Source organism: Synchiropus splendidus, chromosome 2 (genome assembly GCF_027744825.2).
Source record: "Synchiropus splendidus isolate RoL2022-P1 chromosome 2, RoL_Sspl_1.0, whole genome shotgun sequence".
In the NCBI taxonomy this organism is placed as follows: domain Eukaryota; kingdom Metazoa; phylum Chordata; class Actinopteri; order Syngnathiformes; family Callionymidae; genus Synchiropus; species Synchiropus splendidus.
In genome coordinates, this window is record NC_071335.1 from 37997385 (window position 1) to 38022116 (window position 24732).

The following is a 24732-nucleotide window of genomic DNA, read 5'->3' on the forward strand; positions in this document are numbered from 1 at the left end:
CTGCCATGCAGTTGCTAAATGATGTGCATGGAAAGTAGAATCAGAAGAAATGCATATGTAAACTTGGACAATTTTATCAAACACATATCAAGGAATGCACTGCGTCTGAAGAACAGGGTGAGAGATTGGTGAGGGAAGCAGAACACAGCGGAATTCTAGCCAGCGAGCTAAAGAGGTGATTAGGTTGTTGCCTCTGGGACCAAATGTAATTAGCAATGGTTAGCTCTCGGGCTAGCAGCCGCCGCAAAAAAGCCAGTGATTAATGTGGAAAACACTTTCTGTCTCATTGAAACGCCACACAACATTACAGCAGCACACAAATTACCACTGCAGCGCCACCACTTACTCCACACAAGGGACAGTAGTGGTGGGCATTAGTCACGGGCTGCGCCACTGTCTTGTCCTCGGGTGACTCGCTGTGTCGTTTGACGGGGTAAAATGGATGTACAGTAGTAAAGACATTAACTGTTGGGTGAATGAAGCTATTCCTCACTACTTTATGGGCCGCTCACGTCTGCCACATCGCATAAAGCATTTTTAACACCACACAGAGATTTGGCTGCTCAAAAAAGACCCAGGCATTTAATATATACTCAATATTTGAAGGCCAAAAGACAATTCCTTTTGGGGACAATTTTTAAACACTTCTCACATGGCATTAGAAAGCAGCTCCACGTTACGACCCATCTGATCTTCAAAACGGTTGCACCACAACACAGGTAATGTGAGAGACATAATACTACCTGTCGAATGTTGCTCTACTGACAGTGAAATAACACCCTGAGATGAGTTTAGAAAACGCACTATTTGAACTTCATATTTTTAAATAATAAAATGAAACAATTTCTATTCACGATTTAAAAAAATAAAAATAAAATGACTTTCGTCTTTCAGCATTTCCTGTCAGGGGTTTCCACAATAGGCCAATGACATACCCATGTTGTGCATCCTCCTTCATCACACATACAGGATATTCTTTTCATATCCTCTTTTATCACATAAATAATTCTCTTGGTTAAATTTCAAGTACCTGGAGTGCAACAAGGCAACTGATCAGATCTGCTTCCAAAGGGAACATTATTCAGTTGAGAGCATAGCTACTGATACGGAACAGAAAAATTTGATACTTATTTTTTTAATTTATATGAAATAAATATTTATCTTACCCAAGGGCCTTAAGGGAGAGCTACTAACAATTGGTTTATTAAGTACTGCAGATAATATATATAATAATAATAATAATAATAATAATAATAATAATAATAATAATAATAATAATAATTATGGTGCTGTTTAGCATGACCTTTTACTGACCAATTCTGGGCAATATATAGTCAGTCTTCAACTCAACTGTAAAAGACAGTTTGCCATGAAAACAGACACATATGGTCAGAAAATAAATATCCAACTCTGACATTTACACATGAAAGAAACTTCCACCTGCTATGCAGCTGCATTCTACATCAGCTTGTCTACATCCCCACAGGGGTGTTGTAGGGCTAAAACAGTGATTGAAGAAATGACTGTGTGGATCCAGGATCTTGTTCTTTCGGTCATGACCCACAGCTCATGTCCATAGTTGAGGTTCGGGATGAAGATTTATTGGTAAATAGAGCGCCTTGCCTTTGGCTCAGCTCTCTCTCAGTGCAGTAGAGCGACTGCAATTACCGTCCCTGCTCAGCAATTCACCATCCAATTTTCACGTCTCTCACGCCCTCACTCGAGAACAAGACCCCACGATACTTAAACTTCTCCACTTGAGGTAAGAACACATTAATGAAGTCTACATTCAAATGCATCAGTGGAGCACCCGGCACGAAGAAAGTGGTTCTAAGACCACCTTCTCATGTGGTCCTCACCTGGCTTATATGCGGTCAACGATCAAAAAATGCCAAATCAGCCTTTTTTCCACATACACCGTTTGACATTGTTCAATGATGAAAACTATCTTGGGAAAAGACTAGGACAATAGCTCACACGCATCCTACCTACATTGCTGTGGGACTACAAGTACAAGGTTTTCCTTTCAAACCCTGCTAAACTTAGGTGTAATTGAGTTGAGATGGAACAAACGGATATTTAAAGGCAGGAAGTGAAAACAAACAAGGTCTGAAAGACAATAAAGAGTGTTTGAACTCATGGAAATGACAAGTGAAACCTGCTAGCCTTTGAGCTCCATTTACTTTTTCATTTCCCTTCTTGTCTCATTTAAATTTTGTTCAGTGAAACAAAAAGGCTGAGACCTGACCCGGCCTCTGGGAGACCACAAGACTTTCTGCAGCAAAACAAACAGGGAATCCCCAGTTTTACTTTTTCATGTGGCGGAAGGAAAGGTGGGGGAGTTAATGGCTTTCCTAGTATAGCACAGCAAAGGGGCTGTCAGGGACCATGGAGCAAGCTGCCAGTCAGGAGTGGGCCTGAAAGAGATGGGTGTGTGGGTTTGAGCACAGTTAGTACTAGGAAAAGCACTTTAATCACCTCGAGCGGCTTGCAGGTTTGGCCTCAGCGCCCCCACCTGACCTGCCGTCCTTCACACATCAGAAAACAGCTTTTACACATCTGCTGTCCCTGGACAGAGACCGTCCACAAATCTACTGTACCACGCTCTCCTTTCACTGATAGTTGAGAGTCAATGATAATTTAACAGAGCCTACTTTATGACATTTCTGTCTGAGCACAGCTATCCATGAATCAAATATTCACACCTAATTTATATAAATTACACTGTTGTTACAGTCCTATTGGAGCTTGGTGTCACCTTGAGTTCAGAACTTGCTACAATGTATTTATAGGTTGACTTGGTGGATGTTTATATTGTCTCTTTATTACAAGCAATTTTAATTTATTAAGTGTATTGAAGAGCAGAAACAAGTTCAAAGTCTTGAATGCTGTTGGCATACAGTGAGAGTGAAAAAAATCCAAGTAAAACAATTTGCCGTAATGCAATATTCGACTCATGACAATTCTGCATTACACTGGGTGAAGACACAAAACACAAGTCGATGTGAAAAAATTTCATGCAACATGTTGCGTGTCCAGATACTGCAGTCCCTGTTGGATACAGTGTAAACAATGTGAAGAAAGAAAAAAAAAAAGATTAGTCAGATCAGGCCACTTATCTCCCTTGCTCCTTTTGAGGCGCACATGTTGTAGTTTGCCACTTTTTACAGTGTTTGTCATGAAACATGCATGTCAGAATCAAGTCATTAACTCCTAACCACAACAAGAAGAAGTGAAACACTAAACAAACTGCACCATCACATCAGTATCTGCAGACAGTCCACCCAGATGCCTTACTCATCAACCATGCCAACCCGAAAACTGTGTTTCCACACATCAACTTTCCAACACAAGGAAGCAACATTTAAGACAATGACTAAACCTGGGAATTTCTCTTCGGAGATCAATAAAGTATCTATCTATCTATCTATCTATCTATCTACCTTCCAGAGAGGAGCCTACAAGGCCCTTCCCCTCTCCCAACAGGGTGCCTCAGACCATTGTTATGCTAATGTAGCTGTGTGGCCAGAGGGGGCAGGAGAAGCACTCCAAGACTGTTTTGCCACCACAGACCTGAGCATGTTCAATCAAGCTGCCATCTACGACTCCACCACGGACATCCAGGAGTATACAGAGTCTGTCACCGGTGAACCCGGTGCTGGTGCTGACCCTGGACACACAGAAGGCCACGGGCCCAGACAACATACCTGGTCGCGTCCAATAATACTGACCCCCATCCCGATGAAGTGCTCGAGCGACAAGTCATCGCCACCGCAGGTCCTCTATACCCCTCTCTTTGGATCCCTTCCAGTTTGCATATCAGCCCAACCGCTCAACGGACAATGCCATCTCCACCGCCCCCCACTCTGCACTCACCCACCATGACCAAGGACTCATATGTCAGAATGCTGTTTGTAGACTACAGTTCGGCATTCAACACCATCATCCCCTTACAGCTCATAAATAAACATCTCAACATGCAAGTGGCTGGTGGACTTCCTGACAGGGAGACCACAGGCAGTTTGATCCAGCAGCAACACATCCAGCACCATCATCATGAACACATGGGCCCCACGAGGATGTGTTCTGAGCCCACTCCCCTTCACCGTACAGACCCACGTCTGCATCCCAGCGCACAGTTCCAACCTCCTCATCAAGTTTGCGGATGACACGACTGTGGTGAGTCTCATCAGCATCGCCTATGAGACCAAATACAGAAACAAGGTGAGCCGCCTTGCCTGCTGGTGCGCTGACAACAAGCTCTCCCTGAATGTGGACAAGAACAATTGTTGTGGCATGAGCATCAATGGCTCAGCAGTGAGGGGGGTGGGCAGTACTAAGTTCCTGGGAGTGCATTTTGCCGACGATCTCTCCTGGACCAGCAACACCTCATCACTGTGTAGTATGGAGCCTGCACCTCATCCTGTCGCAAGACTCTCCACCACACAGTAAGAACAGTCCTTGCAGGACATCTACAGCACCCGGAAAGCCGTCAGGATAATGAAAGACGCCACACACTCATCATACAACCTATCTGCTACCAACAGGAAGGAGGCTGCGACGTGGGCCCGAACCAGCAGACTGAGGGACAGCTTCATCCACCAGACCGCCAGGAAGCTGAACTCTCAACCACCGCTTACATTCCTAGTTGGACTTTAATTGTTTGCACTCTTGTTGTTAACTTGCACCATCATTAACTCGACACTTAGGTTTTTGTTGTTGTTTATGTTGTTTTATTGTTTATGTTGTATTGGTGGCTTAATGTTATACATGGTTTAATGTTGCATATGTCACCGCACGGTCCACTGTATGTAATGCATATGGCAGAATTGAGAATAAAAGCTACCTTACCTTATCTTACCTTACCAGGTGAGCAGTACTCTAAGGATTTTTGCCTGCCTGATATATTATAAATATCGTAACATAACACCCAGCATGCTTCAGCAGCTTTCAAGGATGAATGGTTTCAACAAGGATGGGAAAAGTGAAGGAGAACATTTTAATCTTATAAGAGAAATTTCTCGGGCGGGAGAAATCAGAAGGTAAAGACAAGATCACATGCCTGTGATCAATACATAGTATTTACAGGAATGGGACTACGCACACCATGAGCCTCTTGGGCATGTCCCTGAGATCAAAACTGGAGTGTGAGCACAAGCAGGAAGGAAAGATTTGCTGTGATCGATCAAAATGAGTTGTCTCCCTTCACGTAGAGCATTTTTATGGTCCCACTTCCCTTTAGCTGTGGCCCAAGAAATAAAACAACTTAGATGAAGGTTCCGTCACTTTCACCTGTTCCAAAAGTGAACTGTCAAAACGCACTGTAAGTAACTTTCAATTTTGTGGCTAGTAAGCACTTTGGGGACTCAGCAAAGCAGGGAGGCAAGACTGTATCACCATATGAACAATATTTACCAATGAGGGAGTTGAGCGAGGAGTAGGAGGAGACTCGTCTCATCTTGTCGATGGTTTCAAAAGACAGGATGTACTCATCATTGTCAGGGCTTCCTAAAGTGCTGCTGGCACTGCTGCTGGTGCTCAGGTTTCCTGGTGAGAAGGCTGCCGGTCCACCTGGAGAGTCAGGAAAGGCACTGATGAGGACAACAGGAACACTCCAATGATTTTTTTTGTTTTGTTTTTTTTGTCATTATAATCGCTCTCAGCTTAATTTAAAAAAGAAAAAACCAAAAGTTGTGTGAACAGTACATAAATAACATCACAGGTCATGTCAGACACACAGCGACTCCTGTGATCTCACAATTCTGTGTCGCATTGACTTCAGTGCACGAATCTGCCGGCTGAGATAAAGGAAAAGATATTGAAAGAAAATGGAAATGCTGTCAGCACCCGGTTTACAGACAGGTAAACACATTGGTTCCTCGCAGTGAGCACTACGCATATGAATGAGAGACAGCGTCAATGGCCCAGCTCATGATTTACTATGGGTGACAGGTGATAGCAGAGTGCAGGATTTTTTTTAACCTCTAGATCCACTTAGTAGACAAAGCCATCAGGGGTCTGGAAGTCCGAGTTCTGTCAGCTAGATAAACAAAACCCTTAAACCAACACTTGGAAGGTTTAACCCCGTTACAGTAATAACATCATGAGATCACATATTAATTGTAATTTTTTGTTTTACATTTTAGCTCATTCAAACCTTCACAGAATTTCAATATTGTATTTCAAATTGAAGATTCATTTTACTTTTTTTTGTTATTGAGTGAAATATCATAACGACAATGGTCATCTGTTCCGAAAGAACCGGACGATCATAATATTATTATATTATTATTATCATATTGACACTAGCGTTACAGTGTCACAGTAGATCTGCCACGGTTTGCAGCAAAGGATTCTTGCCATTCCAAAGCTGTTGAGGTTTCAAGTCCATTTATTGAATAGCTGCACAATAATGGGAATGAAATGTTGCTGTGAACATGAGCCGTTAAATGAATATGTATATATATATATATATATATATATATATATATATATATATATATATATATATATATATATACACACACACACACACACATTCCCAACTATTATCTGTCTGTTCATGCAAAATGAAATGTCACTAAAATAGATTATCTAAAAACCAATGCGAGATATTTAATCATGAATAATTAAAATAGAATACATCAACAAAAATTGTGGGACAGCAAGTGCCAGGTGAACCGGTTTCTTAGAATTCATTGTTCATAACTGTGTTGACATCATTTCCCGTTGCATTCCCAGGTCCACTCAGGCCACCATTCTGAGTTGTCTCAAATAAGTTTTTTATAAAAATGATGATCAGTGATGAGCGCCCAAGCCCGAGCTGAACACGGATGAGGAGTTTGATTTATCATCAAGAGTTAGGTGAACACTGCTCCATAAATCCAGGAGATGGACAAGAGTGTGTCCCTTCTGACATTTTCCAATAATCCAGGAATAAGCACGAGATGATGGGATGAAATACAAACTTTGTGATTGTCTGAAGCAGGTCAAGTTTCCTATGCTTAAAAGATGTTTCAGTTTCAGAGATGGTCATGAACAGCAGAACTTCTTCACTACTTCCAGCAATGTCCTGATGAAATCATTTCCCCCTTTGGTACAAGGAACAGTGCAGTCCGTTTTGTTAAATAAGATTGGATCTCGTTGATTTTCTCAAAGAATGATCATGTTAAAGGTCATTTCTGATGAGTCATTTCCATTACATTTTTGCCAAATGCAAGCAGCAGCCGAAAGAAAGAGGTTTATGAACTACTGCAGAAAACAGCGATACACGATTTAACCCGCAAGATGAGTAGCTGGTCGTTCGAATGACAAGCTCAGCCTTTGTATTATTATCAGAAATACAAATGACCATTACACAAATGATTCTGGAACTTCTCGCCCGTAGCGCTTTACAACCAATTACTCCTCTGGCCAGGGGATGTGTGAAGAGCGGGTGATATAATTTCACCTCCGCTGGAAAAACCATCAGCAGCCTCAAGAGGTTCTTAATATTTCTTGGATTTACTCCAAGGACTCATTCACATCAACTGCACTACTGATAAAGCTACTTAGCCTGACGTGTTCGCACCAGATTGATTTCCTCCCTTCTTCTACATCATCTTCTACGCTGTTGCTCAAGCCTAACCTCCACCTCACTGTCTAAATCACTCTCTTTACCTTCTTCGCTGAGGTTGAGGTTCTGCAGGCTCTTGTTCAGGTTGCGGGCTGTTGTCACAGCTCGGATGTTGGTATAGGAGTTGACGGATCTCAAGCGGGGAATGGCGGGACTGTCCCTCACTGGGGTCAGGTTACCAGGCTCTGGTTATTGACAAAGAGGGATGAGGTTTATGATTAGCTTTCATTCAGACAATCATTCTCATCCTGTAATGAACAAGAGTTGGCATTGCCAGTTCACCAGTTAAGTGTAGATTTGCTGACAAGTTACCATTTAATCTGAGAAATGGTTCCTAGAAGTAAAAAGGTTCTTACACGGCGAAAGTCTCTCAAGTCATACAATGTGGTAATCGTATCACTGTCCAGGTGACCAAGACTTTACAGGTTCGCTTCATGTACCTGAAGTGTTTGCTGGGGAGGGTACCGAGTAGTTCTTCTCCTCCTCGATGAACTGAAGGGCAACGGTGCAGAAGTTGCTCTCATACTGGACCACCAGGTGGCTCAGAGCCACTACCAGCTCCTGTTAGACAGAGTCAGTTAAACACTGAGCCAATATACTGAGAACACACTGCTTCAATGAGCCACAAATTTGAATAGTCATCACTGGTTAACTGATTCAATGTAATGAAGCTGTTTATGTTTATTTATGTTTTAACTCAGTTTTGGCCTGTAAATGTATTGTCTTGCAAATATCAGTTATGAGTGTTTGGAAGACAATGTATGGTAAAGTGCATACAGTAAGGAGGAATTGAGTGCATCAGAGATAGTGCTATGGCAACATGGGACACGTGTATGTGTGCAGACTTGTACAGCTATACCTGTGGGGACCAATTGTTGGAAACATACCTTCTTATGGGGACCTGATGCAATACTTTTCCAGGTCTCCACAAGGATAACCCTCAGTTTGAGGATGAAAAGTTCAAAATAATTGAGTCATTATAATTGATATAAGTCATTATGATTGAGTCCTGGTTAATGTTAGCCATTTGTTTTGGATGGTTAAGTTTGGGGTGAGAGGCTGAAGTAAGCATGAAAGTCAGTGAAATGTCTCCCCAAACCTAAAAACATGACTGTGCATGTATACGGGTGTGTATGTTTGCACTTGTGAAGGTACAGGGGTATTTGCATGTACTGTCTGCTTGCACAGTTTACAATTGCATCAAAGCACATTACTATATGTGTTTATGACGTGGGATACATGTGGGTGTATTTATCCATGTTTTCTGGCAGAGTATTCTGACCTTGCGAACAACAGGACTGCCATCGTTGATGAGCTGAGCCAACATCATGGCCACATTGTGGTCAATAGTGGTGGAGTGGTCCGTCCTCTCAGCAGAGTTGCCCACAAAGGTCCCGAGGGCAAAGACAGCAGCACACCTGACCTGCATCAGCACGGACACACATCACTACAACTCCTAAATTCTGTTGTTCCATTGTAAAAGAAAACTCATTAGTGGCTCCTCTCGCTTGGTTTCACCCAAACGTGCATTTGCGGGGTTGACACCAGAGATGACTGGATGAGCAAGACAGTACAGTGTGTGTGTGTGTGTGTGTGTGTGTGTGTGTGTGTGTGTGTGTGTGTGTGTGTGTGTGTGTGTGTGTGTGTGTGAGTGTGAGTGTGAGTGTGAGTGTGTGTGTGAGTGTGTGTGTGAGTGTGTGTGTGTGTGTGTGTGTGTGTGTGTGTACACTTCTATCTTTGTGAGAACCTGTATGTAAATGAGACGTACTTTGGTAAAAAAAGTCACATGGTTTATATGTCACTGAACAGCCACAAGAAGTTACATTATCGATGCTCATCTTGCACAAAACTGTGACATTTTATCGCAACACCGATGACATTTAAAAGATTATTTCCAGTAAATGAATGTCTGTTCACTGATCCGTATGTGTAACTGACCACACTGGTACAGCAGAAGCATTAATAAACACACCTGGAACACACATTTTTAGAACCATATGAAAGAACCATAAGCAAGAAAGACTTCACTTCACAAATCCCTTCCTCGGATTTCATGTGATAATGATGCCCCTCATCATATTCTACCAGCATTTATTCCCAGAGAATCTCACTAAAATGCATTAGCTGTAATTACAAAGACGCGGTCTATAAGGACCTGGGAAGGAAGCAGCCCGATCAATCACCATTCATCATCCCACAGCAGTATGGGAAAACAAACAATAAAGGCTAACTGATGTGCTGGCAGAAAAATGAGTAGACAAACAATACATTCACTTGCATCATTCATGCTGTAAGAACATGTATTTATTTGGGCCTAGAAGTGAGTGGTTACTTTTGAATTAATTGTTGAGTATGTGAGCAAAGTCAGCTTTAGTTCAGGACAACGTTTCTGGACTTGCACGTGAGGATGAATCACTATTTATACAGGCATTAATGAAGCATCAATATCCTAGTTGATTTTTGGTTGCCACAAAAAAAATGTGTGCAAGCATCATGTGCCTTTTGTGCTGCAGTACACGGTAGCAACCCCCTACCATTTCAGTGGATTGTCCTAACCTGATGAAAAATAGCCCCAGGATGACAAACAGCAGCAGTCAGTCCTGCGATTGATTGACGGCAGGTCTTTTTTTCTTTTTCTTCAGCTACACCGCTCAGACCATCTTACACATTTCAGTTAAAGCAATATGGCAGGAAGGTCAACATTAAGGTTCATATTTGAAGAAAAAAATAATAATCACAGTAATAAGCCAAATTTTGACATGCAAGATCTATATTTTATGTTTTTGGCAGAAAATACTTTCATTTGAGGCAAAGTTCAGTAATTAAACCTCTTACGTCCTTCCTATACCAGATGGCATGGAAAAAAGGCTCAGTTTGATCATTGATCACAGTGGAAATCACCAAATGTAGCGAACTTGGATTGCAACTTAAATGCTGGAGGACATACATTGAATTGGAGCACGCAAACTCACACACGCTGTTTGAGCAGACTGCAATCATGAGATGAAAGGATGTATTCCACGCGCAGTATTTGTCAACATTAATTCAATGCAACGTAACAGGAACGTGGTATCTTAAAGGCCAGGCAAGTTAAATAGTGCCTTTTACAGTACTCCCTGAGTAAATGAAATCATAACCACCTTTGATTACATTTGCTCTGTTCGTCTGTTGAATGGACCCAACAGGCGACATGTAAAAGTAAACATGAGGAGAGTCTGAAACATCATCACCAGAACAGATGTCAGATCATAGAAAGCAGCAGGTTAGAGCATGAAACAGATGCGCGGTCGTGGTGTGCTTATGTGCAAGAAGGTAAGTGTGAAAGCACAGGCAAAAGAAGGGCAAAATGTGTCGGGGTGAATTTGCAGGTGAACTCTGCCTGGAGGTCCGTTTGGCGTTCACCTTGTCAGGATGTTACCAGAACCAGAACTCAATTTAAATCTCTACGAACCGACACAGATCCACTGACAGATGTATTATTCTCTCCATTTTAGCATTGACTTCCAATAATGCAAAGCTTATGAAGTTAAAAGTGATGTTTCTATATTTCTGCTGCTACTTGTGTATATACTTTTTATTTAATTTTTTTTTTTTTATTTAATTTTTAGTGCATGCTTCATTGTTTTTTTTTTTTATATATTCTTTTGTACATTGTTTGCACCAAGGGAGTAGCGCTCAAATTTCGTTGTACACTGTACAAGGACAATAAAGGCTATTCTATTCTATTCTATTCTATTCTATTCTATTCTATTTCTAAATTGCACTTATTTAAATGCACGTGTCTTGCTAAGTACAAAGTGCATTTTTACCTCAGGGACGGGATCAGACAGTAACGTGTAGAGCTTCTCATGGGCGCTGTCCCGGACGCCACACCAGCGTGCTGGGTCAAAGTTCTGCCAGATTCGACCCAGGCAGATGGCCACCCACTGTCGGAGCAGAGGGTGAGGGTCCGACAGCTGCTCCAGGCAGTTGGCAATGAGGTTGCCCTGCAGACAGGCCTCCTGGTGGGACCAGAGCGAGGATGAGCTGAACTGAGGCGTGAACTTACTTTAACATGACTGAAACTTTTTCAGAGATAAGCATGAATCGTATGGATGTGCTAATATTTTTAAACACAACATGAGAATTAGCTTCAAAACGAAATACTGTGTGTCTGGAGACCTCTAAAAAACTAGCTATAAATCAGCACTCAGATGTTGCCATAGAGGGAAGCCACAACTGAACTTTCAGGTCTGTACACAAAATTCTATGGTTGACTTGACTGTGCATATTAGCTACAGCTAAAACAAAAACAAAAAAAAAAATCTGGAAAAAACATAACAAAAAAGTGTCACCTTGGCCACAGACAACAGACTCATATTCAAAGAAATTAGACGTTTTTGATCGTTCTTAAGAAGAGGAAATCGAAACTTTCCATCATTGCAGTGACGCATGACTAGTCATCACATCAGATATTGATGAATACATAACAGGAAATTGGAAAAGAGATTCTTCTTCAAATTTAACAGTCAACAAGAGTCCAATTGAAAATCCTCCCTTAAGGAAGTGCTGTCAATACAGAGCAAAAAGCTAAATTGTTTGACAATTTGAAAATAAAGAGATCATACGGGTGACTGCAAGCGACAAAAGTGTCACGCATGTCCAGAAGAAGAACTGGTGACAGAGGAGTGATCCTCCTACGCAGTAGCTCCTGACGGAAACTAATGAATTACTTGGTTGACTTCTTGATCCTGCAGGTCAGACAGAACAGAGATGAACCAAACACACTTAAACATACCTGTCCAGTTGTGTAGTTATTGACAATAACAGCCAAGATGAAGACGGCCATGGTTCGGTGTTCAGCCTGAAAGAAAGACTCAGTCAAGCTTCAGAAGTAAGGTAAGGTAGATATACAGTATCTGACAGTTCCATGGCAGAATTTCTTCACGACCAAATGTAGAAATGTCTTATTGAATAAATTAAATCTGTAAAATGAATGATGTGATTCATTTTCCAAAAGCCAACAGCACAGGATAACTGTCTTCAATATTCTTGTTTATGAAGTGAACTAATATGTGAAAATGTTCCTCACTGAACATCGAAACATTCTGATGATTCTCATACAACACCCTCAGCAAGGTTTAAGCTGATTTCTCATAAACACACACGCTTTACACGACCATTACCTTCAACATATCAAGACTGAGTACTTCAAAATCAAATTGCAGTGATGTAGTAGCATCTTTTCAATGGATATAAAAATGACATACAATTCCTGGAGGATTTCACTTTCATTTGTGGCCACATTGTTATCACTCACTGGCATGTAATTATCAGCTAACACGGACAGGAAGTATTTGTGTCCATTATCCTTCACCAGGTCAGCCTGACAGGACTGTGGAGAGAAGGAGAGGGGAAGAAAAGCTCAGTATACATGCATAATTCCCATTGATATTATTATTTATTTTTTATCAATTCAGTCGCAACGTAACAGAATAAACAAAAACATTCACTCACAAGTGATTGAGCTGAGGAAACAGGATCGCAGACAATAGTTTTTGGCGTGACTTATAATTGAAAAGGGTAACACAATATTATGACCAGCTGCTGAGTCAATATTTGATTCATAGTTGCATCAAGTGTTGGAAAAATCAGGAGGCTGTACAAGATATCATTGGTATTGTTGTTAAAATAAGATGTAATTTGATAAATTAGATGACAAAGACAATTGCGGGCGTTTGCCGACGACTGCACAGTGTTACCACCTGATAAGTGCCGCAGTTTGGAGGCAGGCTATGGCATGACAACAAAGTGGTCGAAGTCAATAATCCTGTTTTGACCAACAGTGATAAAAATCTACTTTCTTGTGGCTACTGTCTCTGCATGCGCATCCTCTTTCAGCATTATGCGATGAGTGAAGCATTTAAGCCGTGTGCCGTTTTATACTCAGATCTATGACACAATGGAAGGGAAAACAGACATTATAGTGCAGAGACGAAGAGTAGCGCAAGCGACAGATTGATAGAGGTGGTGTGCTCAGAAAAACAAAATCTATACATCTGGTCTGAGGTCTCAGGTCATGGTTTTTTACTTACACTGTCCACGGCTAAGATTTTGGCCCAGATGAAGACTAACAGCGGTCGCAGCTCTCGAGCTGAACTTTGAAGCAGCTTCAAGACATAAGGGAAGATCCCCACTGACAAAGCCTGCAAACAGACCGGCACAAAAACGCATACATACAGTTTAGTGTTTCTGTGTTTTCTCCTTTCACATTTTCTTTGACCTACTTTCTGTGACAATTAACTGCCCTTAAGCACCTTTGAAATAACGATCATAGACTTTCTTGCCAAGGAGGTTATACTATCGACAAAATTGATTTGTCTGTAAGTCTGTATTTAAAAGAAACTTGAAAAGTAACGGACAGATTAAGTTGTTTCTGGAAATATGTGAAATGAGTGAAATGACTCCATATTGACTTGACATTGGAATATCCGGTGTTGCAGAATCAAAGAAGAAGCAAATCATTGAGGATGGGAATGGTAAACTTTGATCTGGCGAAGGAGTACATTCTAAATTCTGTTCACGGCCTGCAAATGTAAGCGATGCTCGGAAAAGCATTCTGAAAGCAATTCTATCTGGTTGGTATGATAACCGCTCATTACAAACAGTACCTTGATGAGTTTAACATACCAGACTCACAGCCCATGGTCCAAGGTCTAGGAAGTTTCCAAGCAGGTCCAGAGCTCGTAGCCGATGCACTTGGCTGAGCAGAACCTGAGGGAGCACAAGATTCAGTGGTAAGGAATCCAGCGGACAGGTGGCACACACCCTCTGTGTGTGTGCGTGTGTTTAAGCTCATTTATCGTAGTGAGGCGTAATTATGGGGAAAACACCTTCTTGTGGGGACCTTATGCCTTTGTGGGGCCCTTTTGCAAGAAACCACAATGTCAAGCCTGAACTTGAGGATGAAGTCTTGAATAAAACAAGGTCATAATTAGGCTTAAGTTCGGTTCAGAGTCCTGGTTAGCCATTTGTTTTGTATGGTTAGGAGAAACTGAGGAAAGCATTATGGCGATGAGCGATCCCCACAAAGACAGTGCAACAAACCTGAATGTGTACCTGCCTGTGTCCATGAAATCCTTTTTGCTGCCCTTCCCCGTTGTTATTTGCTGATATTAGAGGCATGTATGTCTTAAAAACGAAGAGGCTGCGTGCATGTGCGTGTGTGTACAGCATGTGTGCTACTTGAACAATAAGAACCCGTGATGTGGGCTGAACACCGGATCCACCTTCAGGAGACTGCCTCAGAGTGTGTGTGGGAACAAGCATATGGACACACTCACTACTGTGTATAATTAGCACACAACAGGACTTAACCCCGGCGAGCGTGACTATAAATGAACAGTAGGAGGCAGAGGGAAGACCTGATCTGTGCCGAGTGAGTGAGTGAGTGAGTGAGTGAGTGAGTGAGTGAGTGAGTCATTGTGTGAGTGAGTGAGTGAGTGAGTGAGTGAGTGAGTGAGTGAGTGAGTGAGTGAGTGAGTGAGTGAGTGAGTGAGTGAGTGAGTGAGTCACTGTGTGAGCGAGTGAGTCATTGTGTGAGCGAGTGAGTGAGTGAGTGAGTGAGTGAGTCATTGTGTGAGCGAGTGAGCGTGAAAGCGAGTGAGCGAGTGAGACAGACTGAAAGCGCAAATGAAGAATGGCAGCCGGGTGAGTGACATTGTTAGTTAATAGTCAGTGAGAGATTGGTGAGAGTGAGTTTTGACAAGAGAGAGAGTTCAAATGACAAGTGTGAGACCTGATTTGTCTAGCTAAAACACTGTCAATCCTCACTGGCTGTTGTTATGGAAACTCAGCCTCCTGTTTGTCCTCCTCCTACTACCTCCACCACTGACTTCACATACTCCCATTTCTTTTGCATCTATCAATGAGGGCAGATTATAAATTGACACTGAGCCGTAAATCCTTTCAGAATACGCCGGCTTTTAAACTTGACTTTTATGCCAACGCATGTTCAGAAGAGTATGAAACCTGTTCATGTGATGCTCGACCACATCCATGAGCAGACTGGTCTTGGGATATTTTATTTAATCCACAATGTAACATGTAATTTTAAAAGCTGCTAAAGTGCCTCACCATCCTCCAGGAACCACAGCACATGTTGTCCATGCTGTGTTTCCTATCACTTTGCCTCTTCCTCCCTGTTAACATGACCTGACACCAGTGCTGTACAGATGTGCTAGGGCTCACACATTGCTGAGTGAGCAGGAAATTACCATTCAATACAGTGTACTACCACTCTGTGATACATAAAATGAATATAAAGGCGCAAGTGTGCGACAGTGCAGGCAGTTAGTCGAGATGAGGAGAACATGATTGACTGATGACCTTTGCATGATCGAGCAACGTTGATGCTTTGAGAGGATAGAATTAAAAATAATAATAACAATTATGGCAATTTAGTTTATTTCGTTTTATTTTTTTTCCAGAAGAGTTTAGTTTCATTTAATTAAATAATGTGTTCTATAATCCATATGAGTTGCTATCAACAAAGCAAGACAGAAGATCAGATAGTTATTCACTGCTGCTAACTTGTGCATGTAAAGATTTATTTTGTTGTCAAAATACTTGGTAGCAATAATAGAAATAGAAAATTGTGGGGAGACAAAATCAGAGTAATTTATTATGTAAATCCACAAAAGAAAAATTCACATTCACCACAAAGGTCAATGTCCAGAGGAAACCAAAATGTTTCACTTTATTTCAAAGCAGAAAATATTATATCCAGTAATATTCTACCTTATTGGCAAATATTTATTTATTTAATTTATTTTTGTAATTCCAGGAATTACAAGGCATATTTCAGATTCTGAAATTCTCAAATCATGTTCTGCCGGGTAAAAAACATCAATGTATGCATGTTTAGATTCATAAAAAGTCAGAGCATGAACCGGTAAAATCCATCAGATGACAGAAAAGAGCCATTTGGACATTGCAGCGCAGGCATGTCTTCTCAAAGATAGGAGCTGACCGCCAGCCGATCATTGTGTCGTCTCAAGAGATGGTTGCTTTCGATTTTATGTGTTCCAATGAATTATTAATATAATTTTTTAACAAGCTGAATGACAGTGACATCTCACTAACCATGACATGGGATTTACATTTCCCAATTAAGGTTAATAACTTTAAAATACCTTTGTTTCTCTAGAGAACAAAGAAATCAAAAAAAGTCAAAAGTCAAATGAAACCCAGCAGAATATAAGCCTAGCCACCACTCTTTACATTTGTTCTGCAGTGTCAATCTGACAGACTTCAGTTGAGTGTCATATTTTTAAATGTATTCCAATATAATAAACTCTAGCCAATGGAATTAACAGCTAGCGAGACCCTCATTCAGTCTTTGTTTTAATGATCCAAGTCACACATGCCCATATTCTTATTAAGGTTGTATATGTGTGTGTATCTGTGCGAGTCAGATTGTGGGTGCCTATTTAAATCTGTTACCTGCAGCACAATTGGGAGCTGCTCTGGAGGGTTTCGGTTCTCCACACCCATTGTCAGCCACACCTGAAACGCCGTCAACTGCTCTGCAAAGAATGGACTGTGCTGTGGGCACAAAAAAGTACATAAATATATACAAAGAAAAACAAAAATCACAGAACAAAATCTACTGTGAATAACATCTGCATCACAATGTCTGTAACTATTCTTTTTTTGCCACAGGTTCTGGCTATGGTTCAATGTGCTGTAGCTCAAGTGTAGTAAAGTGGATCACCGGTTGGAAACTGAATGGACCTCCTTCTGTGTGAGTAAATGGTGAGCTTGAAAACGGGTCATGGGCGAAAAAGGGTGCATGCATGTAAAGCTTGGGCCATCATTATTGAAACATATCCGATTGATTCACAGTAGCCATTGGAGTAGGGTGCAATGTAAACCAAGCACAGGTTCTGAAAAAAATGGAATGATTTTGTGTTCCTCCATCATGTAGCTAGAGTGACACGCCTTGCTCTCCAGTTTTAGCTACAGACTGTTTCAGCTGCACTTCAAACCCAGCATCCAGCTCTTTAAGCAAGAGCTGCATCCCACCTTAACACTCACTGAGCAAAAATAATGTTTGTATTTCGCCAAAAGGTGAGAGGTTTTCATGCCTGGTAGATGGCGTTTCAAAATGTCTAATTTGTGTGTTGGTGTAGAAACACTTGTTGATAACAGTAGCGACTGATTAGTCAACCCATCCTCACTCCCATGGTGTAATATATTGATATTGATTGGGAAAGAGGACTTTTCTGTCGTACACTAACAAAAAAGGCAGCCTTCACCATAAAATGTTATGAAAAGGGGTTTCAATGGACTGAAAGAACGGTTTCCTTCAGTCACGTTACAGGTGGGATGGCGTGGATCATGTGTTGCAGTGAGCGTACATTGAGCACGCGCGGGCACATTGTGCGAGGGGAGACACATTTTATTCCACAGAAATCCAAGCGTGGGTATAGATCCCCCTGTCATGGAGAGCGAAGAGCACCACACGTAGGAATGCATTATTGCACGAGACAAGAAGCACACGCCAAGGTGCAGGAATGCTCAAGAGTGGTGTGCATCGCAGGAAGACACTGAAAAGACTGTCAGATGTCAGTTACCGTTTATAACCCCTTACTTGGCTCTACTCCGTGTCACCATGATTAAAATGCGGAGCCGTTTGATGGCCTTTAAATCTGACACCTTAGAAACGCAGAATGAATCTAATGCCATTCCATGGCTTACCCTAACCCCAACCTCTGTGGTGGAATAAATGTGAATCTTTTTTTTTTTTTTTTTTTTTTTTTTTACAGTGAAATAATTGAAGAACCCATCCGTAACAGATAATGTCAATATACAAATGAAATATATGAATTAAACAGTTTGCTAAAGCGCGTTGCTTTTCCGCAGTCACTACACGGGGACAAAGACATGTGCATGTAACAAAATCTACAACGCAGATAATGTTCTTTGTACCGTAGCATATGAAGCAGTTCACCAGCTGTATGAATAAAAATGTATCAGTCATTGACCGAAACGCCGCTAACAAAAGCGCTAACAACGTTAGCCCCACATTGAGAGAATTGGAGTAGCCGAGAAAATAATTCGCCAACACCGGTGGAGGTACAGAGTGTGTCCTAGCTGTCACGTGACATTTTGTAAAAACCTTTTAATGAGAGAATGAAACCTCAAATGAAGGATGGAACTGTTTGCTACACATAAAACATTAGCAAAAGACAACATTTGTCAAGCAGGTCCTTTGCCAAGCACATGTCCATTCAACTTCCTGATCATGATGACTGGCTAACATGTACAGGTTATTACTTTTATTTCCTAATGCACAAAATTCAAAATGTACATCTCAGAAGAGAACTGCACGCCATAGAGGATGCATTTATTAATCTATAGCGAAAAATTGTGCATCAATGAATGCGCTTCTCACTATACAGAACGTGGCCCAGCTACTTCCTGGTCTGAAGACAATGTGGTGCATATCAGCCAATCACAGAAGTTGTTGGATATATGCTTGGAAAATGATCTTTTCGTCTTTTGCAATAAATGTTTTGCATGTTTTGCATGAACATCAATGTGTTTAATGTTCACATACATTTAATGACTGTTTTTTCATGAATGTATTAGTTATTTTGACAAAATAACTACAATTCTTCTTCTTTTTTTCTCATAACAGAGAACTTAAGCGCCTGACTCCTATTTGAATGTGAGCATTTCAGCATGTTCTATTTAATATTCATATATAGCAGGAGAATTTACAGTTCTAAACACTCACAATAACATAAAGTCAGAGTACTATGAAACTGTGAACTATGAAAGTACTTTTTAGTGATTTGTGTTAAATTATATGTATTGAGAAGTTTTGATGGTGAAACTTGATCCGGGCTCCCCTGTTTTTCCACCAGCGCCACTGGTTAATAACTTTACTAAGTGTGGAAATTATGTCTGTTTTGTATGTGTGAATAACAACGTGTGTCAATGTGTGAAAAAGAGTGAGGAGGTATGTGTTGAGTTGACTGCATATGGTACAGCTTTATCTGTGTGGGAATATAGTGAGGAGCAAAGAAGATGAACTGTTCAGTGCATAAATGGAAATTTCCAGACCAACATAGTCAGACAGGAGAAACACCGGAATGAGTCCCGGGCGATTCAATTACAGTGGTGGTAAGTGATTCTACACCAAGGTGGGAGGACCTGCTCATTGAGGAAGAGTAACACCTGTGCCAGTCCACTAAGTGTTCTTACTGCAACACAAACATCCTGTCGGCCTCGTCAACACGATTTTTTTCTTCTTCCATTGACTGCTGTGAAAATACCGGGTATAGCTAAATAATAATAATAACAACAACAACAACAACAACAATAAATAATAACAATAATAATAATGTATTATATTATAATTATATTACATTGTATAATATTATAATAATAATAGCTCAACCTGCTAAATTCGTGTCGTAAGATGTGGTCGCACTCTCCGAGGCGTGACATCTTATTCCACATTCACCACTTACTGTCCTTCATGTCTTCATTGTTGGACAAGCCTGTGGTCTTCTGGTTTTGTCACACAACATATTAAGACATTGTTTGATTCCATTGAGTCACGCATATTGACATAGCCCCTTCAGAACCAGCGGAGCTATGGCATGATGTGCTCAGACAATGTATATGACTTGATAAAACATGCTAGCTAGCAAATGGGATATTTTCATGGCAATAACAATGACGTATTTGAGACAAATGAGACCCCAAAATGTGATTGACATCATCATAATAAGTCATAATAAATTAGATGGTAGTTGGGGAGAAATAGTAGCAACACATTCCCATTAAGCAGGAGCAGGTCCTCTTTAGCAGTGCATTCATGTTGGCACCACAGAAAAAGAGACTGAAAGCACTCAGTGTAGCAAGAACGAGCAAGTATGGAACTATCATGCACTCTTGGTTTTCATTTAGAATTTGGTCGTAAATTTGCCATCAGAATTAAATTAGATTTAGTTTGCTAAAATATAAATAAAAAAGAAAAAAAAGACTCGGTTGGTCTTCAGGCATCATCAATTCTACTGCCCACATGAAATGCTGTCCCTGTGCACTCAGCACCTTCATAACAGTTCCAGCCATGTCAGTTAACAAAGTGATACACACAGCAAAGAGCAGCCACTGGTTTGTCACTGACTCTTAATTTGACACTCAAACCAAAAGGTTATTACAGCAGACATTTTACAGCTTTGGTCACGGGGAACACAAGCTTGTCGGGTGCGAGTGACCAGTAACAGAGTGAGATTAAATGAGATATACTGTAGCTCGTGTTGGTGTGAGTGTGTGTCAGCATATACAAGATAAACGACATCCATCACCTTCAAAAAACAGCAAAATCTAAAAACAGACTGACAGGACAGACATGACAGCATAATCCATTTTGTAAACAGTCTCCACTTTGAGCCTCTCATGGACAAAAAAGAGGTAGGAATTAATCTTCACCAACAGCGCTCACCAAAAAGAGCTCACTAGCACTAATCATGTGTGTAAAGATAGTAGATCTGACATTCAAGTTATTGTTCAAGGTACTGCTTGTTTGATTTTTTTTTTTTTGAGCACTGTTGGTCTGTGGACTGTTAGCTCTCTATAAGGCCTCCCTCACACACTTACTCTGAAGGCAGTACCCTCCTCAATGATGGTCGGCAGCTGAGAGAGGCATATGTCCACAGCAAGGTCCCATGCTTGCCTGAAGATAAAAACATTGCAATTATGCTTCTGAAAAAAGACCCAGAACATGTTGATGAAAACAACATTATGGCAAGTACAGCATTGGATCAATACTTCATCCTTGGTGGCAGCTTTTAAACCACCCTCACTACCCTTTTTCTCGCTTTTCATTCTCCCGTATGCACCTCGTCTTACTCCCAGCCGGCGGTCCTGCAGAGGGCGGCGAGGAGTCTTTAATCTGCTTCTAAGCACCAGTGCTCTCACATGGACATCATATCTAATTCATGGAGTTATGTAACTCACTTCAAACCTTCCCGCAGCTTTGGTGCTCGACTCTCCCTTTCTACGGGTGAAAGAAATGTAGCTAGAGGCTCATTTGTGCAGTTTGCCCCTCACACGGCAAGAGCAGTCAAAACATTTAAGTAGTGTGTCACTGAGCAATAACATAGTTCAGTTTTCCACGTTGAAGTGGACCAGAAATCTTGAAGTTCTTTGTTTTGTTTTTTTTCTAAAGCAAACAGCCTTCTGCAGTTTTCATTTATTTCAGTTTAGGACATTCGACTCACATTAAAAACAGTTTGAAGTCACAGTTCACAAACAAAAAGTAGCCACAGAATGTGCCATTGATGTTTTTTTTATATATTGCTGTCAACCGTTTATGAGTTGTTCTTTGAGATGACTTTTGCCCTTGCAAACAACACTTTTAATTGAAAATAACTAAATCAAAAGTAATTAAAAATCTACTTTTTTTATAAATGCTCCTTTGGTACTTCTGCAAACAAATATTTCCTTTGACAGTTCAGGAGAACAACATAATGAGTCAGTGACTTCCAGTTGTGCTGGAGGAAAGCCATCCCTCCCAATGCACCTCAAGTGAAAACTTGGATCTTTTTCTTCTTTTTTTCTTTTTATTTGTTTTTTGACGATAACATGTCACTTTATTGCGCTAAATGTATATGTTTTGTAAATGAATAGCACTGATTCCATAGCTTTTGGGCATTTGGACTCAACTGTAGGCAACCTGAGAACCTTTCTCAGAGTCGAGGACTAAGATATACCTCATTCACAATGAGTAGTCAGTGAACTCGAAGGAGAAAAAAACGTCTCATCTCCCTGCTAAGAGAATGCCTGACTCCTCCCCACTCTTACTCCTTCCTCAGTACGAGGACAGATGAGACAGCATCATTCCAAAACATTTGTGCACTTCAATCATGTCGTCAATGTGGGCAAATTCAGTCACCAGTGACAGGAGATGATCTCCTAGTACACGCATGCCAATGAAAGTGACAAGAGTGACAAGTGCTTATGTTGGTAATTCCGCAAAAAGAAGCTACACATGCTATTTGTTTTGTTTCTACTGCATCAGTATGAAATCATACTGTGTTTTCAGAAGCTAAACCCTCCACTAGGTGGGCTGCACACATGCTGAAGAGCTGGCTCGTCACTCTTTGGGCCACAGCACTCGCTGAAAACACTTACATGTTGTAAGAATAACAGGTGACTTAGAAACAAATAAGTTCAAAAGAGTAGAGCAAAGGGAAGACCAAATGTTGTAATGGATAGAATTCATGCCAAAAGTGACATGAAAACATGAGGCAACCTTTCAAAAGTCAAGCTTTTGGAAGGGATGCATCAAGCAGGTAATTCATGAGGCCTTCAGAACTTCAAGTGCTGGGATTTGAAACTGCTTACTGCCAGCACATCCCTGCCAGTGTTTATGTAACCAGGAGGCGAGAAAACCGGCAGACAGAAAGAGCAGTCGAATTAACGAAGAAACGTTCACGAGAGGCTGCAGCACCGATGGAGATGACAGCACTCACTCGAGAACAAACGCTTGCCAATATGGATGAGTGACTCATCATCAGAACCTTCCTGTGAGATGGAGACTGTGTGTGTGTTTGTATGGGTGTGTGTGTGTGTGTGTGTGTGTGTGTGCATGCGTGCCAGGGAGAGAGATCGGGGGAAACTGAGGAGTGTCAAGACCAGTTGGAGGCTGACTAAGCTCTTTTCCCAGTCGCCTGCGGAGAGCAGCACGACACTTGGTTACACACCCACACTGAATCTGGCCCAAGGGATAAATCAGCCTCTGTTCTGTCCAGTCAAGTAATCCTCACTTTTTTTTTTTTTGAGTTGCAGCCACATGCTGGTCAACATAGCCTATCGATTCTCTTCATTTTGATGCATCATCTTGAGAGACTCTTGAATGAATATCAGTCAATCACAATGATCAACTCATAAAACTGTGTATTTTCAATATTGAACCAGTATCATCAAGCTCAACAATTAGCATTGACAAAATACCAAAAAAGCAATCACCATAATTAAGTGGCCTCTTAGATTCAATAAAATTATAGATATGATCCCATCAATAAAAGGGCCCAACAACTTTCATTCAACCTACTATAAGCATCAGCAATTATTCATTCAATTATTGTCGTGTCAACAGCTGTTTAGACATTGTAGGCTGCATTTTCATGTGTGATGTGTATCCGAATGTGAACTTTAAACACACACAAAAATCCATTTAGGAAGATTAAGGAGATAACCCCCCTTTCCCAAATGCCAATCTCTCCTCGAGCCTTAAAGAAAATAACGTCTCAGCCCTTTCTGCAACCCAGCAATCATATGGCATCCAGTGGATGGTGTCGACTGTACTCTTCTGAATAGGGATGTTGCATGTGTCATCATGTTTAACATTTCTGCGTTGCCTATGATTAACCCAATAGCTTATGTCTCATGATCATGGAGCTGGCCATCACATGGGCACAAACCTCATTCAAAAATACAAGCTTTTAGGACTAGTAGTATGACACAAATGAGCGGGAATGATGGCAAGGACTACACAATGTAGTGAAGCGATTTACGCACAAATAGCAAGAATCAGAAGTGAAACATGATGTTGAATCCCTTTTTGGCAGGTTTACTGCAGCAAATTTTGGCTTGTCATGATGTCATGATGATTTTTATTTTATTTATTTTTTGCTATTGTTCTGCACATTTGTGGGCAGCTATTTGAATCCATAAGGCATAAACACAACAAAAAAGTGTCCAACTTTAGTAAAGTTTTCTGTTGATAAAATCTTCAACACTTTGTGAAATCTTCAATGAAGTCACATTGATATGACATAGTCACAGTCTCATCCAAACTATGCACTGTTCTCCCTCCTGCCATCTGGCAGACGGTGCAGAACCACCAGATTCAGGAACAGTTTTGTTCCTGGTGCTGTCAGGTTGCTGAACATTGGACAATAGCTGCAATACTGTTTATTTGTTCAATTGTACATCCTCTGGACTGGCACTTATCTGTTATTATTTTTTTTATTATTTATCTATCTATTTATTTTTGGACATTTCGTTTTGTTTTTGGAAACTGGAGGCCTCGCACCGAAATTTCGTTGCCATCA

General features: G+C 41.0%; 1 protein-coding gene across 2 annotated transcripts in view; it reads right to left on the reverse strand.

Annotated features, from left to right (window-relative positions):
- Window positions 1–24732, reverse strand: part of LOC128753630 (regulatory-associated protein of mTOR-like) — a 126957-nt gene that overhangs the window by 35786 nt on the left and 66439 nt on the right. For both annotated transcript variants that reach the window (XM_053855481.1, XM_053855480.1), the window contains exons 11-21: window positions 21272–21347; window positions 17099–17200; window positions 14285–14368; window positions 13690–13800; window positions 12915–12989; window positions 12393–12458; window positions 11425–11616; window positions 8898–9038; window positions 8056–8176; window positions 7660–7800; window positions 5416–5571 (exon numbers count right to left, since the gene is read on the reverse strand). In XM_053855481.1, coding sequence (XP_053711456.1) covers window positions 5416–5571; window positions 7660–7800; window positions 8056–8176; window positions 8898–9038; window positions 11425–11616; window positions 12393–12458; window positions 12915–12989; window positions 13690–13800; window positions 14285–14368; window positions 17099–17200; window positions 21272–21347 — 1265 coding nt within the window. The remainder of the gene's footprint in view (window positions 1–5415; window positions 5572–7659; window positions 7801–8055; window positions 8177–8897; window positions 9039–11424; window positions 11617–12392; window positions 12459–12914; window positions 12990–13689; window positions 13801–14284; window positions 14369–17098; window positions 17201–21271; window positions 21348–24732) is intronic.